This window comes from Pleurodeles waltl, chromosome 9 (genome assembly GCF_031143425.1).
Source record: "Pleurodeles waltl isolate 20211129_DDA chromosome 9, aPleWal1.hap1.20221129, whole genome shotgun sequence".
Classification (NCBI taxonomy): domain Eukaryota; kingdom Metazoa; phylum Chordata; class Amphibia; order Caudata; family Salamandridae; genus Pleurodeles; species Pleurodeles waltl.
In genome coordinates this window covers 415126604-415144290 of record NC_090448.1, presented here as the reverse complement: position 1 = coordinate 415144290, position 17687 = coordinate 415126604, and the positions used below count along the sequence as shown (strand labels likewise).

At 42.0% G+C, this 17687-nt stretch overlaps 1 protein-coding gene across 1 annotated transcript in view; it reads left to right on the top strand.

The window, feature by feature from the left end:
* Positions 1 to 16179, top strand: part of LOC138259450 (HHIP-like protein 1) — a 214871-nt gene extending 198692 nt beyond the window's left edge. The window contains exon 9 of the mRNA XM_069207201.1: positions 8081 to 16179. Coding sequence (XP_069063302.1) covers positions 8081 to 8952 — 872 coding nt within the window. The 3' untranslated portion in view covers positions 8953 to 16179. The remainder of the gene's footprint in view (positions 1 to 8080) is intronic.
* The last annotated feature ends 1508 nt before the right edge of the window (positions 16180 to 17687 follow it).

Here is a 17687-nt window from a genome sequence, read left to right as displayed (position 1 = left end):
GCACTTTTTAGAGGGGAACATGAGCTACGCAGCAGGCCAAGATTAAATGCCAGCAATTCTAGAGGGCTCAAAGGACAACTCATTAATGACATGAATCAGTGTCATGCTTTAAAGCAGCCTCAGCCTAAGGCATCAGCCCTGAATTTCCAAGGCTTTGTCAGTCATACACAGGCTATGAAGGTGTGTAAAACACCCACCGATTATGAAGTCATCACAGGGTGGGGTAAGGTCAGCAAGCATTACTGACCCGACCCTGTAATGAGATGGAAAAGGGTGGGTTTACCACATGCTCCATCTGTATGATTGAGAGCATGCATGCTGTAAACAGATGAACCGTGCATGCTTGGCACAAATGGCAAAATTCTGGTGCTGGTATATTATATGTAGTTTTTTGGTACACGGGGATGCCATAGCAAATGGAGAACATCCATGACATAATGCTGGCCATGGTACAATTGAGGTAATTTTTGACATGAGGTTGTGCCCATAATGGGCCCAATTCACAAAGAGCCTCCGCAGTCATAGTGGAGGCTCTGCAATCCAGAGAGATTGAAGTTCTTTCACATACTACTTCCCCTTTACAAGACATCACAGCCTCGGCAGTGAAAGTGAGAGTGATCATGAAGCTGCTAGGAATTGAGGCATCATGTAATTCTTAGTGCTGTATGCCAGGGTACACACGAGTACACTTCATGGTGTCTATCCAGATAGTGGTCACAAGTACTGGAGTGTAGAATGCCTAGTGTTGGTCAAACCCAATATTCCTCACAAACTAATATGGTGAACTACAAACAATTTGTTACTAGCCAGGCTGTTTTTCTCAACCCTCAGCTGCTAGCGACAATCAACATAAATGCATTTCTAGTAGGGCGGATAACTCATCTGTTAGACCTCACAGTCCACTGGTCCTTACTACGAAGTCTCCTCCACATCAGTATATTGAAAATGCTAGCTATACAGCTAGCCCACAAAGCATTTTTGCCATCTATCCATTGCAAATGTGTGCTGATTCATACTCACAACATGACAGACGCATATTCACTGCACCTCTCACAGTGCACAAAATCTGGGTCTGGGCCATACGTAATCTGATTTACCTATTAGTGGAGTTAGACAACAGTTTTGTGGATAAATCCCCAGTGCTGCAGAAATACTTTCACTGTTGGGGCATGCCTTCAAATCGACCTGTTGGCCACACACAAGTACCCAAAGTGCAAAAACATAATCTCTAGGTACCCTAAGTCGTGGGCTAAAGGTAATGGTCTGTTGATGAACTGGTTAAAGGATTTTCGGAAATGCTATCCCCTGCTACTGCTAATACCCCATGTCACCTGGAAAATGCAGAAAGCACCAATGACACTCATACTAGTCACCATTGACATATGTGAGGCAACTGTGTTTCCCATCTTTTCAATATGTCCTCCACACAAATGAAAAGTTGCAGTCCAGTCCAAACACAGTAATGCAACACAAGGGACCATCCAGATCCCAAGCCCCTGAATCTAACACTATGGCACTTAGGGGCATATTTATATTCTGTTTGTGCCAGATTTGTGTCATTTTTTTTTTAACGCAAATGCGGCGCAAACTTAGCTCTATGTTTATACTTTGGCGTTGGACCTGTCCAGCGCCAAAGTTATGGAGTTTGCGTCATTTTTTGGATGTGAAAGCCTACTTTGCACTAATGATATGCAAGGTAGGCGTTCCAGGGCAAAAAATTACTTTAAGGCATGTGCACCTTATTTATCCTCCCTCGTCATTTTGACGCACAGGAGGGGGCCCAGCCTGATGTGCGCCGTTTTTTAACGCCTGGGTCGGGGCAGGCGTTAAGGGATCTGTGGGCACATTTCCATGGTCTCTGACCATGGAAGCAGGCCACAGGTGCCCTTTCCTGCCCCCAGGGACACCCCCTGCCATCCTCGCCCACCCCTGGAGGACACCCATGGATGGGGGGACCCAAGCAGGTAAGTGCAGGTAAGTATAATTTTTTTTTTTATTAAGTGGCATGGGGGGGCCTAACTTGCCCCCCCCCTTCATGCCACTGTGCCCAATGGCCATGCCCAGGGGACAGAAGTCCCCTGGGCATGGCCATGGGGCAGGGGGGCATGACTCCTGTGTTTGCTAAGACAGGAGTCATTTCCATGGGGGTTGTGCATCAAAAAATGGTGCTAGTCAGGTTGGAGCCAATATTTTTGACTCTAACCTGACTTGCACCATTTTTTGACGCACAACCCCCATTCTTCCCTACGCCTCCGCTGCCCGGTTTGAGTCACTTATTTTGACGCAAACCAGGCCACAGCACCGGCTAATGTAATTCCATAAATAAGGCACCCGGCTGGCGCGTTGGAATGGCGTTAGCCGGCGGTAAACTTTTTGACCAAACCGGCGCTGGTGCTGGTTTGCGTCAAAAAGTATAAATATGCTCTTAAAACCGGTTACTTGCAGCTCCCAAAGAGGTGTATACAGATACTAAAGGAAGCTAGAAAACCAACCACTCAATGATGTAATGCTGTCAAATTAAACAGTTTGTTCATTTCTGTAACTATACTAATATCAGTGAACAGCAATTGCAAGCAACCGTCAAGGGTATTGTTTGCTATCTACTATGCTTGCTAAAATTTGGGCGAGATTATGCTTCTTTTAGGGTACATCTAGCTGCAGTAGGAGCTTACTTACCACACAAATAATTTCAGTTTATTTTTTAAATTCCCTGCCATAAAAACCCTTCACTAATTGGCTTAAAAGGATCATTCCCTCTAGCGTACTACCTACGAATCTTATCTGAAAAAAACGAGAGCAGCCCCTCACACCAAGAGGACGGGGTTATGCAAACCAAAACCCTAAAGGCTCCCTTATGTGACTATTAATCCCACCAGTAATCACTCAGTCTTCAACTTCTTCACTTTCACACAGGTTGAGAAAATCAACATAACCAAACACCACAGAAATGTAGAAAACTATCAGGAGCGGCCCATTCTTTAGGGCAGAGGGGCCACGCCTCCCCACCTTTTGCCCCTCATGAAGAGTGTCTGTCAGGCTAAATGAAGGTCAGCCTGACAGACACTCTTCATGTTCAGGTCAGGCAGCCAGGAGCAGACATGCGCGATTTGCGCAGACTCCTGGCTGCCTGAACTGAACTTTGCTGGGCTGAGGAGGTCACAGCTCCTATGGGTGTGACCTCCTTGGCTCAGCAAAGATGCCTCGAGGCCCTCCCCTGGGTGACGAGGAAAGTGTCACCCATTGACTTCGACCTGGTAGCTTCAGGTTTAAGCCCTGAAGCGCCCAGGGCGAGTATCAATCAGTGACACTTCGTCAGAGAGTGGGGTGGGGTCAGCATTCTCACTGACCCCATCCCACTCTGTGACGAGGCTGGGACTGCTGCCTTACCTCATTGGCTGATTTAAGGTCAGCCAATGAGGGAAGGCAGCAGTCCCAACCCTCTTGGGACCTCTGAGGCTGAAAGTAAGTGAGTGTGTGTGTGTGTGTGATTTATTAAAATGAATGTTTGGTGCGTGCATGCATGTTTGAATGTTATGAGTGTTGTTAATGGATGTACGTGTGTGTGTGTGTGTGTGAAAGAATGAGTGTGTGTGTGATCTTTTAAAATTTATGTTTGGTGCGTGTGTGCATGGTTGAATGTTATGAGTGTTGTTAATGGATGTGCGTGCATGCATGTGTGTGTGAAAGAATGAGTGTGTGTGTGATCTTTTAAAATGAATGTTTGGTGCATGCGTGCATGTTTGAATGTTATAAGTGTTGTTAATGGATGTGCATGCTTGCGTGAAAGAATGAGTGTGTGTGTGTGTGCTTCCCGCATGCCCCCTTCCCTCCTAAGGCTGCCGGCCGCCACTGAAAACTATATATGGCTTTAATCCTGTCATAGAAAGTTGTTTTACTTTTTTAGAATCATATATACATTACAGCGTCATTGCAAGTTCCATAAACGGAAATGGAAGGCACAATCTACAGTGAACTGGTGGTCCTCAAATGTTATTGATTAAATTCATGGACTCCCAATGACAGAATAAATAGAGGTGTATTTATCTGAAGGACTAAACTGTGTTGTCTTTGAAGTATCGTCCTGTTTTCATGTATGTGAATTTTTTATGCGTGTGTGTTTTTGTGTATATGGGATTTTACAAAAGTAAAACATGTTTTTATGATAGGATTAAAGCCATATATATTTTTCTAAACTTCTGTTGTATTTAGGTGTATTGTATTTCTCAGCGTCTGTGAAAATGTAGAAGCTGAAGAGTGAGTGATTATTTGTTGGTTTAATATCCACCTAGGACTCGTATTGTTTTTACAAGGCAAAATAGGCCCTCATTCTGAGACAGTGCACTCATGTCAGCAAAGGTTTATTTCTTAGAAAGTGGCCTTTCCTGTAACAATTGCTTCCTGTAGTAGGGTCAGTGAACTGCAATCATTAGTAATTGAGGAACCTTTTCTTCAGGTATAAAAGGATAGAATTGTCCTGAAAACCCATCTTCACTTCTTGAAGTTAATCGAACTATTCCTTACCTTCTTTCTTCCCACATTTGCAGTTGGTAGTAGAAACAGCGCTACATGCACTTGATGTCAAAACAACCATGATGTATTACACAAAAAGTATTAGGAAAACAAAATAACTATTTTTGATTTAGCAGTCTCATTTAGCAAACCCGGTTTCAAACTCAAGCATGGCTACGAGAATTGTTAAGTGAATACAAGTATGTTATGCTTTATGTACATTGCCTTCTGCTGCTAGGGCACATTCCACTCGTAAAAAGAGAGGCAACCTCAGAGGACCGGTCCACTCTCCATACAGCACTAGATGAATTTCTTGCAAATAACAGCGTACTAAAGATCCCTTGGTTCAGACACATCAGAGACACGTGCAAATTTCTCAAAATGGAGGAGGTGTGGAGTGCTCCTCACAATTTGGTAAAGGAAATAAAGGAACGTGTAAAAAAGTGCTACTGGGAGAACATTCTGACCCAAACCTGGTTAAAAAATCATGGCAGTCTGACTTTGCAGTTCTTAGACCACAAATGCAGTCCCAAGTTTGAGGCCTACATGGATAATGTAAATCCTCCATATATCAAAACACTATTCATTAAGTTTAGACTAGGGACCCTTCCGCTTAAGTCATTTACAGCGCAATGGAGATCGGAGGACTGCAATTCAATATACTGCCACCACTGTCAAAAGACAAAAGAGTCACTTGCGCACTTTATGCTTTTCTGCCCTAGATATCTGGTACCCAGGAAAAAGTGGATTGCTCCATTATGTAGGGAAATTGGAATAAGGGAATGGAATACGGCATTACAACTCCTAACAACTGATACAAGTGATAAAATAGTTTTCTCTGTGGTGGGATACCTGCGAAGTGCATGGTCAATAAGAACAAAAGAATTATTATAAATGTGTAATTCCAACACATTGGTTTTAGACTATATTCACTTAATATATCAGTTCTTAATTGGATGAAGCTATAGCCTTAATGGTCTGGATTTTTAGTTTTAAAGAATAATGATGATTTGCATGTTTTTATAAATCTGTGACCTCAATATTTATCTAGGGTTCTTAAAAAAGTAAATTATGTAATTTTCTCCTTCTATACCAGTAAACAGAGATAAATGATAAAATTGGTCCCCCAGCGGCGAGGTTCTTGTAAAAACATAGGAGACACGAACTATAACTCTGATAATCACGTGCTTTTAATAATTTGGTTTTAGATTATAATTAATTAGTCTGATAAATTTTAATTGATTGAAGCCAAATTCTAACGATCTAATATTTTTATACGCCTCGAGATTTTGTAAAAACAAAAATGTTTAAAAACAATGTTGTCTAGACATTCTTACAATTTTTAAAGTGCTATGTTTCTTAATCATGTTATGTCTTGTATTGTCTACTTTTATGGCTTATAGCCGAAATAAAGATATATAACAGAGAGGCAACATAAAGCATTACTGTGTGAACAGAGGGTGAGGCATAACAGCATTAGCAGCAGACTTTGAAGCTGGGGAACCAGGTTCGAATCTCAATGTCGGCTAAACACCTTTTGAATCTGGGCAAATCACTTAGGCCCATATTCATACTCTTTTTGGGCCTCATTTGCGTCGTTTTTTGACGCAAAAGCGGTGCAAATTTACAAAGTACAATTATATTTTGTAAGTTTGCCCCGCTTTGGCGTCAAAAAATGATGCAAATGCGGCGCAAAAATAAGCATAAATCTGGGTTTTAATCTCCCCGTGCCTGTCAGCGCCTGGAGACCTTCATAGGTGATTTGCTGCGCTCTATAAATCCTTGATTGATCTGTGCATGTCAAGAGCTACTAGTGGGATAAACTGCCTTAAAAACATTATTTAACACAGCTTCTGTACCTGCTCAATCACCACCTCTTCGGTGGAAGGCACTGCTTTTTAGTCTATACAAAGCATATGATCTACAGCTACAGGTTGCAAACAGAAAATGTAAAAATCGGATTGTAGCTGTAGTGCTGAAGATTCACTTCCCTATATGCACACTCATATGGCACATGTGGTAACCCATCGTCGTCATGTATATATACTCCCAGTTCACAGACTTTTTATTGCTTCACACCTCTACTCTTACACTTCCCTATGGGGAAAAAACACAATCTGAGGCGAAGTCTGTGTTCTGGAGCGCTGTGGATTTCAGGGCAGATATCTCGAATCACCTCAAAACTGAAACCTCTTCTTCAAAGAAAAACAACATGTAATGTTCCAAGCCCGCCAATAGATGGCAGGCATGTGCAAAGAATTTGAATTTACAGCACTGCCGCCTGCAAACCGACTGTTACAGGTAATTAACGTTTTACATATTGAGCCGCCAATAAAATGGATCCGTGCGATGAGCCAGCAGTGAAAGCTGGTGCACATATCTTTGACATACTTGAGAGACCCTTTTTAATGCTGCCTTTTCAGTTGCTTTATTTCTGGCTAAATCTCAAACCTTCCTATGACTTCTTATGACAGCTGTAAAATTGGATTTTATTCTTAATTAAAAAAAGTAAAGACGAACGCTCCTATTGAATAATATTTATATGGTTCATTTAAGATGGGTTCAAATACACATATGCCCTTTAAAAATCTTTATTCAATTTGAATATTTGAACATACAGTACAGATGGCAAAAGAGATGGAGGCATGCACCCATCAAATAATACGATACCAAAACAGATGATGTCGCCTTATTTTAAATTTGCATGTGCCCATCCAACTCATGATTCCTTTTCTTTAATGTTACTGTAGGACAGTTCTCAGAAAAGCACTGTGTTTTTTTTAATATTAAAATGTTTTATATTTCAAGGACCCTGTGCAGACAGCTCTGGTTCCTGTTTGTCTCCGCCTCTGCGATCGCATGCAGTTCCGAAATTGTATCTTATCTATTCATGTGTGTACTCTGCTGAACTTAAAGAGAAGCCAAAGTTGTCTGTAGCACTAAATGAACGTTTTGATAGCTGGGGATATAAATTCCCACGCCTAAACATGTGCTAGTTATTCAAAATAGGTGATGCAACTTTGTGCTTAAAAGTTTGACAGTGTGTGACAAAAATACATAAAAGTCAATAAATAAGTGACATTTCAGGCAGAATCACCTGTTTTAACAAATGGTGGCATTAAATATCTTAGCTTTCTGAACGGGAGTTAAGAATTCACATAGACTTATTGCATGAATACATTATGTACCAACAGTTATTGCTGCAATAAGTTATTGCAGGCACTTAAGATAATCACACAAGCTTATGTAGATGTTCAAGTGAAAAAAACACCATGGCAGCTACTTCAGAATATATCTGAGTCTCCAAAGGCGAAATTGAGTTTGTAAAGTTTATTAGCTGTTTCTAGACTTAAAAACATCACTAAAGTGATAACCTGAAATAATGGCGGTCTTCATATTAGTCTAGGGGAAACATACATGATTGAACATAGGCAAGGGCAAACTGCCCTACAGTAAAAATCTAGGAATTGTGCTATAAGCCAGTCTCCTATGGTGAAGTATGCCACAAAATATTTTTGGGAATTAAACAATTCTGTAAGACTTCATCTCATAACTTTTTTCTGTGTTTTAGAATTTGTTCTGAGATCTAAAACTACACCTCTCCCGTCACTTGCTCCCATCGTCATTTCAAGTACCAACAAGACAACCCCCAGAAGCACTAGGAGGCCAGATTTTCATGCTACAACAACAAGAGTTTATAGCACTTCTTCCCCTGCAAGGAGAAATGAGCCACCCTTCCCCAAGGTGAGGCCTATCACCACAGCCCCAAGGGTAACACCAGCACCTACTAAGATGGTAGTAAAACAGAGGCCAAAATCACATGCACCCACAACCTCACGGCCATCCAGAGTGCCTTGGCAGACCTCTTCCAGCTGGTACACAACGCTCATTGATCGTCTAAAAACCGATAGGGCCAAGTTGGGTAAGACATCAGGACCATCCCAAAACCCTCACCGTCTGATGACCCCAGTACCAACCAAACCTCAACAGCCAACCCTAACCACAGTAGCTGTGACACGCCGTGGCAGAAAGCAAGAGAAACGCAGGAGGGTGAAAAAGATAAAAAAGAAGCAGAAGAAGCTAAAGCATGGCACAGTAAGACTGGTCAACAAGGCAAACCTACCCGACCGTGGCCGAGTGGAGATCCACATCAACGGGGAGTGGGGAACCATTTGTAATGATATGTTTGACAGTCGGGCAGCTGGAGTGGTGTGCCGGCAGCTAGGCTACCCTTTTGTTCTGAAAGTGGCAAAAAAAGTAGAGTTTGGTGAAGGAGTTGACCTCAGGATTCTGTTAGATGATGTGAGGTGTGTGGGCACTGAAGGAACCCTTCTGGAATGCCGCCGGTCAAAGATTGGACAGCACAACTGTGGCCATGAGGAGGACGTGGGGGTTATCTGTGGGCACACTGAGGAAGAGGCAGTGATGGATGGACAGATTTAAATCGAGATGGGATTTATTATAGATGTCCTTTTGTGTGCATCACAAGAGATCGTGGCAACGTCTCAGCAGCTAACCAGGCTAGATGTAGGAACAGATTTCAATTTTTATGAACATTACTGAACACAGGTGTCTTTGAGATGATATTCAACCTTTAATGCAACCAAAAGAAAATTGACTGAATAAAAATGAAGAGAGATCTGCAGTCTGGAACATTGTGTCTGTACATTCCTTAGGTTACCCCTCGTCCTAGTGTCTATTTTTAAACCACTTTGAAAGGTGGTGTTGCCACCCCTGGCTTTGTAAGTTCCACCGCTTCTTGTGTAAGTTGGTGCTTTTCTGCAGAGAACCATCCAAGCCTCCTCAACCGCCTGTTGATGATGTTAGCACACAGTCTCATCTCTGATGATATCCGGGGTGGAGACGCTTCAATCATATGTCATTTTGTTGCTGCACATCGGAGACTATGGACTTATGAAAGGCACAAATGAGGATGATGACTCTCTCAAGGGGCACAGAAGGATATAAACTGGACTTACCATTGAAAATCCTATAGGACAATGGGAGCTATGCACCTGGCACAGCAGGCCTATGCCAGCAGCTGTCTAATGTCAACAGAGAAACACTGAGTACAAATGACAGCTCGCTTTCCCATTGCCTGCTGTTACTGCTGTCTAAACTATCTAGTACATCAATGTGGAGATTCTTATGTGGGTTTGATAAAGGCCCAACTCAATTCATATGCCATATATCTGATGCTCCAGCATCCTTTGCTCACAAAGATTAGGCAACACAAAAGCTATTACATACATTTTATATTATAACTTTGGAGTTAGGTGTCCACAGGCTAGGGAATTGCCAGTACAACATTAGAACATGATTCAAGACATGTTCTTTTCTTGGAACTATGGTGTTTTCACAGTTAATAGTTAATTGTTGTTTCAAAACGAAGGAAAAAAGGCCAGAACCCGTTTTATTTATAGTTATCTGAGGTCAGCCTTCGTAAGTACAGCTGGATCCTGTGCTGCTTCGTCCAACTACAGAAAACCACGAGGCTGTGCTTAATTTGTGCCGGTGGTTGCAGGCGGTGGGCTCCAGTACTCATTTTCGGAACCAGGGCTTATTTTTGATTATGAGTCTTTGGTCTACAGAAAGAGAGGAGAAAGAGAAAGATAACGAAAGTAGAGAAAGTATGGCTGAAAAACCACCTGTAAGACTGAAATGAGGAGACAGGCATTGTATGGTGGTGGAAGAAAAAGTCATGAGGAGAAACCAGCAATAGGCAACCATGGTGTTCGGCAACCCTGGAGCTAAGCAGCACCGGCAGTCCCCCTCCCCCCGTACTTATGTTTTTTTGTTTTACACATTAGGTACTCGACATTTTATCTGGGATAGTTTATTTTGTGGTCGGGTCTGGTACCCCCTCTGCAAAAAAGTAAAAAAACACTCTGAAGTACACAGATTACCGTCCCCCAGTTTACCAGCGGCCGGAATCTCTCTAGCTAACCCACTACTAATCCTTCCCTATTTTAGCTGAAAATGGCAGGACTGCTGGAGTCATACTGAGGCAGTCATCACAGAGCTGCTTTGAGGCATGAGTGGAATGGACAAGTGCCTATAGTGCCCAACGTTCCAAGAGACAGTCTCTCTCTCTCTCTCTCTCTCTCTCTCTCTCTCTCTCTCTCTCTCTCTCTCTCTCTCTCTGTCTCTCTCTCTCTGCCTTTCTCCCTCCGTCTGCCTACATCTGACTGTCTCTTTTTCTACCTAACTCTACCTTTGCGTCTCTAGCTGTATCCTCACCCATCTTTTGCTGCATTATCTTCCTCACCCTACCTAACCTCACGCCTCTAACTCGCCCTCTGTTTCTCTGCCTTACCTGGGTTTCTGTTTCATGTCTCTCTCGCTTCACCTGTCCTTTACCACCTCACTCCTGTCTTGTTCCCTTTGTATCCATCTCTCTCTGCTGTCTCTCGCGGGCTCCCTCTTAACACTCTACTTCACCTCTGCCTACCGCCTACCTCACCTCTTACTCTTTATTAAATACACCTCCCCTATCAACTTCCTTCCACCTCTCTCATGACGCTACCTCATTCTCGATCTACCAGTAACTCTACCTAAACTACATCTATCGCGTACCTCTCCCTACACAGCTCTTTCCATATCACCACCCCGTTTCGCTCTTTCGTCTACTTCACTTCAGTTCACTCTCAAGAGTATTTCTCTTTTTATCTCACATCTCTATCTCTCGCTGTACCTCACATCTCTATCTCTCACAGTACCTCACATCTCTATCTCCGTCTACACCTCACCTCTATACTTTCTCTGTGCCTCACATCTCTCGCTCTCTGTACCCCACATATCTCTCTCTCTCTGTAACTCACATCTCTCTCTCTGTACCCCACATCCCTCTCCCTCTCTGTAACTCACACCTCTCTCTCTCGCTCTCTGTAACTCACATCTCTCTCTCTCTCTGTACCCCACATCTCTCTCTCTACCTCACATCTTTCTCTCTCTCTGTACCTCACATCTCTCTCTCTCTCTCTGTACCCCACATCCCTCTCCCTCTCTGTAACTCACACCTCTCTCTCTCCCTCTCTGTAACTCACACCTCTCTCTCTCGCTCTCTGTAACTCACATCTCTCTCTCTCTCTGTACCTCACATCTCTCTCTGTACCCCACATCTCTCTCTCTCTCTCTGTAACTCACATCTTTCTCTCTCTCTCTGTACCCCACATCTCTCTCTCTCTCTCTGTAACTCACACCTCTCTCTCTCGCTCTCTGTAACTCACATCTCTCTCTCTGTACCACACATCTCTCTCTCTCTCTCTGTAACTCACATCTCTCTCTCTCTCAATACCCCACATCTCTCTCTCTCTCTCTGTAACTCACACCTCTCTCTCTCGCTCTCTGTAACTCACATCTCTCTCTCTCTCTCTGTACCCCACATCTCTCTCTCTACCTCACATCTTTCTCTCTCTCTGTACCTCACATCTCTCTCTCTCTCTGTACCCCACATCCCTCTCCCTCTCTGTAACTCACACCTCTCTCTCTCCCTCTCTGTAACTCACACCTCTCTCTCTCGCTCTCTGTAACTCACATCTCTCTCTCTCTCTGTACCTCACATCTCTCTCTGTACCCCACATCTCTCTCTCTCTCTCTGTAACTCACATCTTTCTCTCTCTCTCTGTACCCCACATCTCTCTCTCTCTCTCTGTAACTCACACCTCTCTCTCTCGCTCTCTGTAACTCACATCTCTCTCTCTGTACCACACATCTCTCTCTCTCTCTCTGTAACTCACATCTCTCTCTCTCTCAATACCCCACATCTCTCTCTCTCTCTCTAACTCATATCTCTCTCTCTGTACCTCACACCTCTATTTCTCTATGTACCCCACATCTCTCTCTCTACCTCTCATCTCTATCTCTCGCTGTACCCCACATCTCACTCTCTCTGTACGTCACATCTCTATCCCTTTCTGTACCTCACATCACTATCTCTCTATGAACCTCACCTCTATACTTTCCCTGTACCCCACATCTATGTCACTCTCACATCTCTATAAATCTATGTTCATCACATCTCTCTCTCTGTACCTCACATCTATCTCTGTCTCTGTACCTTACCTCCATACTTTCCCCACAACTCTTTTTACCTCATCACTTTCCCCTCCCCCTCTGCCTCCCATTTCACATACTACCTGATCTATCTGTGTCCTATTCCTCTCTTTCCTTTGCTGCCTAGCCTCTCAATTTACCCTTTGTTCACTACCTCACCTTCACACCTCCCCTATCTAATATCACAGAGGGGCAGGAAGGTAATTGGGCCTGGCATAAAAGTGCACAACTAACGGCACCAAGTACCCATTAGTGTCATAATTTAACAAATTCTCCAAAATCTCAGAAACATTGACAAATCTGAGAAGCTGAAATAATATTCTAACAACATATCACACTCAAAAAAGTCTAATATATTTACAAGAAATCAATTTATTACATCAAGCATACTTTTGTCTCACACAGTTTAAAAATATGCTTCACATTACTTTGTCAATTTATAGGTTGAAATTGTGTGGTATCAGGTGAAGAGATAGAGCTAGTGCATCCTTTCAGACTAGGGTTCAACTCTCCTGTATTCCGCCACTGAGCACAACCATAGCTGACACAGGTTTTGCAGATAAATTCATGCTTTATCAAGGCCCTGTTGATCTTATTTCAAACATCTCTGGCTTTATGAAGAATGATTGATAATATCTGAATAGCACAAAGTGAGAGACCCTGTGGAGTCCTAGAGAATTAACTCCAATTGATAAGTCACATTAGTTCCATGAGTAAAATTAATAATGAATGCCCATGTTAATTGCAACAAATTCTTGCGCAGTACTCAAGCACACCCACTTCTCTCTACCTTTGTTAATTCTACCTCAACTCTTAGACTACTTTACTCCTTTCTTGCTACTTCTCTTTCTCTACCTCTTTTTCTATCTCTTTTTCTATCATCACCTCCTCTCTCCCTCATTTCACCATCCATTTCCTTCTTAATTTGACTCACCCTCTCTAACTTGCCGTTTTTTTTATAAATCTCTCTACCCCAACTCTTTCTACCTCGCCGTTTTCTCTAACGCACCCTCTCCGTTTCTCTGCATCGATCTCACCTCCCTTTCTCCACTGCACTCGTTCTCTCCCCTTAATCTTGTCTCTCTTTACAACTCAAATCCCCATCCTAGAGACGACGGGGGTGAAGTACCCTTTAGCCTAACTTAAATGCACTCTTTTGAATACACCAGCATGGCAAACTTTCAAGTAGACATCATCTATGTAGAATTGCTTACCTTTCCACCATACGTCTTGTCATTTTTTCACTCAGTTTTCTGCACTGCTTTGAAGCAGTTACTGCCAGGAGTTAAGTAACTGCAAGTATTATATTTGATAGGAAAGTTTCCACACTTCTCAGTGGGGATGCATTTCTCCAAATGGGAGAGAATAGCGTTTCCCTAAAGAAATCAAGTACTCGTAGAAGGTGTTTACATTTTGCTCAATCTTCAAATTTTTGATGGGACATTTTGATACACTGTTCAGGAAGCAAATGACTGTTATTTTCTATCAGTGCCTCTTCCTTGGTAAGACCATTTGCCAATCTCTACTTCACAGCCCCTGGAAACAAGAACCTTGAAAACAGTGGTCTGTGATTAGTTGGATGTGAAGGGGCACTGAATGATTGGTCCATCTTTAGCACTCATCCTGTACTGTTTGTGTTTGTACACTGCTCTGCTGATGCCAAGTTAAAGAAGTCGAATATAGATGAAACAGACTGGTTAAAAGTATTGGGGAGGATATAAGGGCTTTATGAAAGAACTAATCCAAATAAAAGAAAGGTTAAACATGAGAGTGAATAAATATTGTTGTATGAAATAAATGCAGGGCATTTGCCAAGTGTTGTAATGTATCTGGCTTTTGTATGCAGTGATGCTGAGCTGCACTTTTGTATTATAGTCAAGCTTGTACTCTACACGGTGTAAAAGCTATTTGAGGCACTGGCTGCCTTATTTAAAGAAAATAAGGTAAATGAGTTGTCGAGTTTTCTTTTTGAGTATTTTGTTCAAACGGAGGGATAGGTGAGGGGAAATGTGATGATGATTACTGGGGGCTAATGGGCAGTAGCGCTGGAGAAGGCCGTGGACCCTTTAAGTGGTGCTCAGCCACTTTATAAATAGTGGCCTTTCCTCCTACCCCTATTTCTGCTCCCCCATTAACTATCTATAGTTGCCTTTAACATATCTGCCATCTGATGCTTTTCAATATATGTCAATTGCAGGAATTTCTTCCTTTGTGTTTATATGTATGCATATGATTTGTGTAGGGTGAACCAAGCTACAAAACAACAGAGTGCTCCACAGAACTGTAGGAATGCAAAGCAAACTGGTGATGCAGGGTGAACACTGGTGACTCCAGGTGTAGGGTGGTGCAGAAAAAGTGTGGTGCTGCGCTTTATAAATCATGGATGTAGATGAAAGACTTCTGAAATAAAAGTAATATTGCCATGTTGGGTATTGGGCCTAATCGAAGGTAATTCAGTTCCAAACATATATTCCAGAATAATGGAAATTTCAGTAAGATTTGTCTGCTGAAGGGGTAGTTCCCCAAACCCCCATCTCAGTCCTGCAGTGTATACTCTCTTTGAACGCCAGTTCCTTTTCTCGTTTGGCAAAAGCTCTATTAGAACAATATAACTTTGTATATAGATGTGAGCAGCTGTTTGTTAATAATAGATGTAGATTAAAATTGCATTAAACTCACCTAGCTTGTCCAAGATGTCATTGCAAGAAATCCATTTTGCCTAGGGTGTTCTTCCAGAGTTATTTGTTATATTTATTTCTCCGGATTGATTTGAAACTCTGTGTTTGTCTGTGGTCTGCCATGCAAGTTTCAGCCCCAGGAGTTGTGTCAAAATGAGGATACTGCCTTCCTTTCTTCTCAGTGCAGCCCCTCCTAATGTGGGACATGTCAAATTCCACATCAATCAACCAGCATGTTGCTAGGAAATTTCAAATTTTAGGAAATATCATGTTGTACGTTAACTGTAGAATGGCAACTTGCCTTGTCCATTTATAACTATATGGCGAATGAAACTGTGAAATAGAATATTTATGCCCATGGCAGCAGACTCATCTCTTAAAACAAATGTAACATTTTACCCTAAAACACTATTTAGGTCCAGGAGATGGTGGGTGTCTCAAAACGCATAGTGTTTATAAAATATATCCTGAAATAACTGCATCTGAAAACTGATTTAAGATATTTCTTTTTGTCCTTGAAATATCAGAGATGGTATAGCTTTTATACTTTCCAGCAAGAATGACTGAATGATTGGGTTCTCCTTCTGGGCTGGAGAGATATCGAATTAACTCATGCAAATAACTGTAGCTGACATTTAGACAGGGTTTCAAATATATTTTAACAAAGGTCAGGATATGAAAGTGACGAGCTGACCTTGGCGTACCTGCCTTGTCAGCAATAACTGGGCTATTTAATTGCAGGTCTTTCTATAAAAGATATTCCATTGGGGTGATATCTGTGGGTGCAAAGAGCTCGATGTAGTAGAACAGGAATAGTATTCTGTGGTGATCGGAATGTTGGGAGAGCTATAATGGGAGTAGAATGTAGGGATGGAATGGTCGGGTAGGAAGAACGTTATGGTTGGCAGTTGCTGTCGTGCAATTGCTGGATGGTGTTGTGTTGGTGTTGCTCCCTTACAATGAACCTATTTTATTAAAATGAAGTTGGAAATGAATTCGTATTGGTGGCACGTTCTTTTCTCCACAATGTCGATAAGCGGGTGAGGAGAAATGTCACTTTAACATTATATAATTACCGTGTCTATCCTGCATGCTGCCGGCAAACTTCATCAACAAAAACACTTACCGGAACGGAAGAAAGGATCGGAGGAGCTGGATTACCACGGTATCGACCATCCTTGTTCGAGGAGTGTGTTTTAAATTGCAGGTGCGATAAACTCGTGTGTGGAGCTTTGCGCGAGGACTGATCAACATGTATAAGTGAGGTGCACTCTGGATAAGTACAAGACCCAATTCTTACAGACAAAATGTGGGATCACATCCTGGCGGCCACCTTTGTAGATTGGGATGATTTCCATTTACAGTTTGGATTGTACGGTAATCAGTACAATTATTCACTTCAACTCTGTGTGTTCGGTGATACGCACATGCTTAATTACTGAAAGAATCAGTAATCTACTTAGACACTTCAACATTGTGTGTTCAGTTACGAACGCATCCTAATCCTGAGAAATAATTCTTTTAGGGGGTGAACTGTACAATCCACACACACATTATTTTGGTCAGTAACTTTGTGGCTACACATGAAGCTTTAATAATTTACTGCTTAAAGTGGGATAAATATGTCTAGCATTCAACCACCACCTTTCTTTTTAGCTGAGCATGGAGACCCACCTATTCCATGGGAATTGTGATTGGATTTGTTTGAGGCATATGTGGAAGTATTAGAGGATGGCGAATGTACACCAGAAAGGCATTTGTCCTTAATAAAACACAGACTAGATCCAATAGGACAGAGAGAATTAAAAAATCTGCCAAGGTTGGACAATGTTGGTGAGGAAGATGTGTATAAAAGTGCTCTCAAACAGTTACAGGGAAGGTATGGTAGGAAAATTAACATAGTCATGGAAATATATAAGTTTTACTTTAGAGAACAAAAAGAAGATGAATCGATTGACCAGTATATGGCAGTGTTAAGGGGACTTGCTGTAACCTGGGTGTTCAAAAATATGACATATGACCAAGTATTAAGGGACCAGCTATTGATGAAAACTAAATTTAAAGTAATTCAGGAGAGACTGTTTTCTTATGGTGAGTTGTCTTTAAAGGCTGCAAAAGAAGTGGCAAGATGTATTGAGATCACTGAGAGATGTATACAGGCAGTGAGGAGAGAAAATAGAGACAATGGTATTGTATGTGCTGTAGAAAGTGAGAAGAGTGGTAAGGAAAAAACAAATTGTGCGGTTGGTAACACTAAAGGGTTACTATGTTTTAGATGTGGAGCTAATACACATTTAGCTAATTCTAAATTGTGTCCTGCTATTGAAAATACATGTAATATATGTAAGAAAAGAATGCATTTTTCACATGTGTGTAAAAGTGTGGAAAGGAAGGTGAATTTTATTGTGGAGGAGAAGAGCTTGAGGTCAAGAAGAGCTTGAGTAT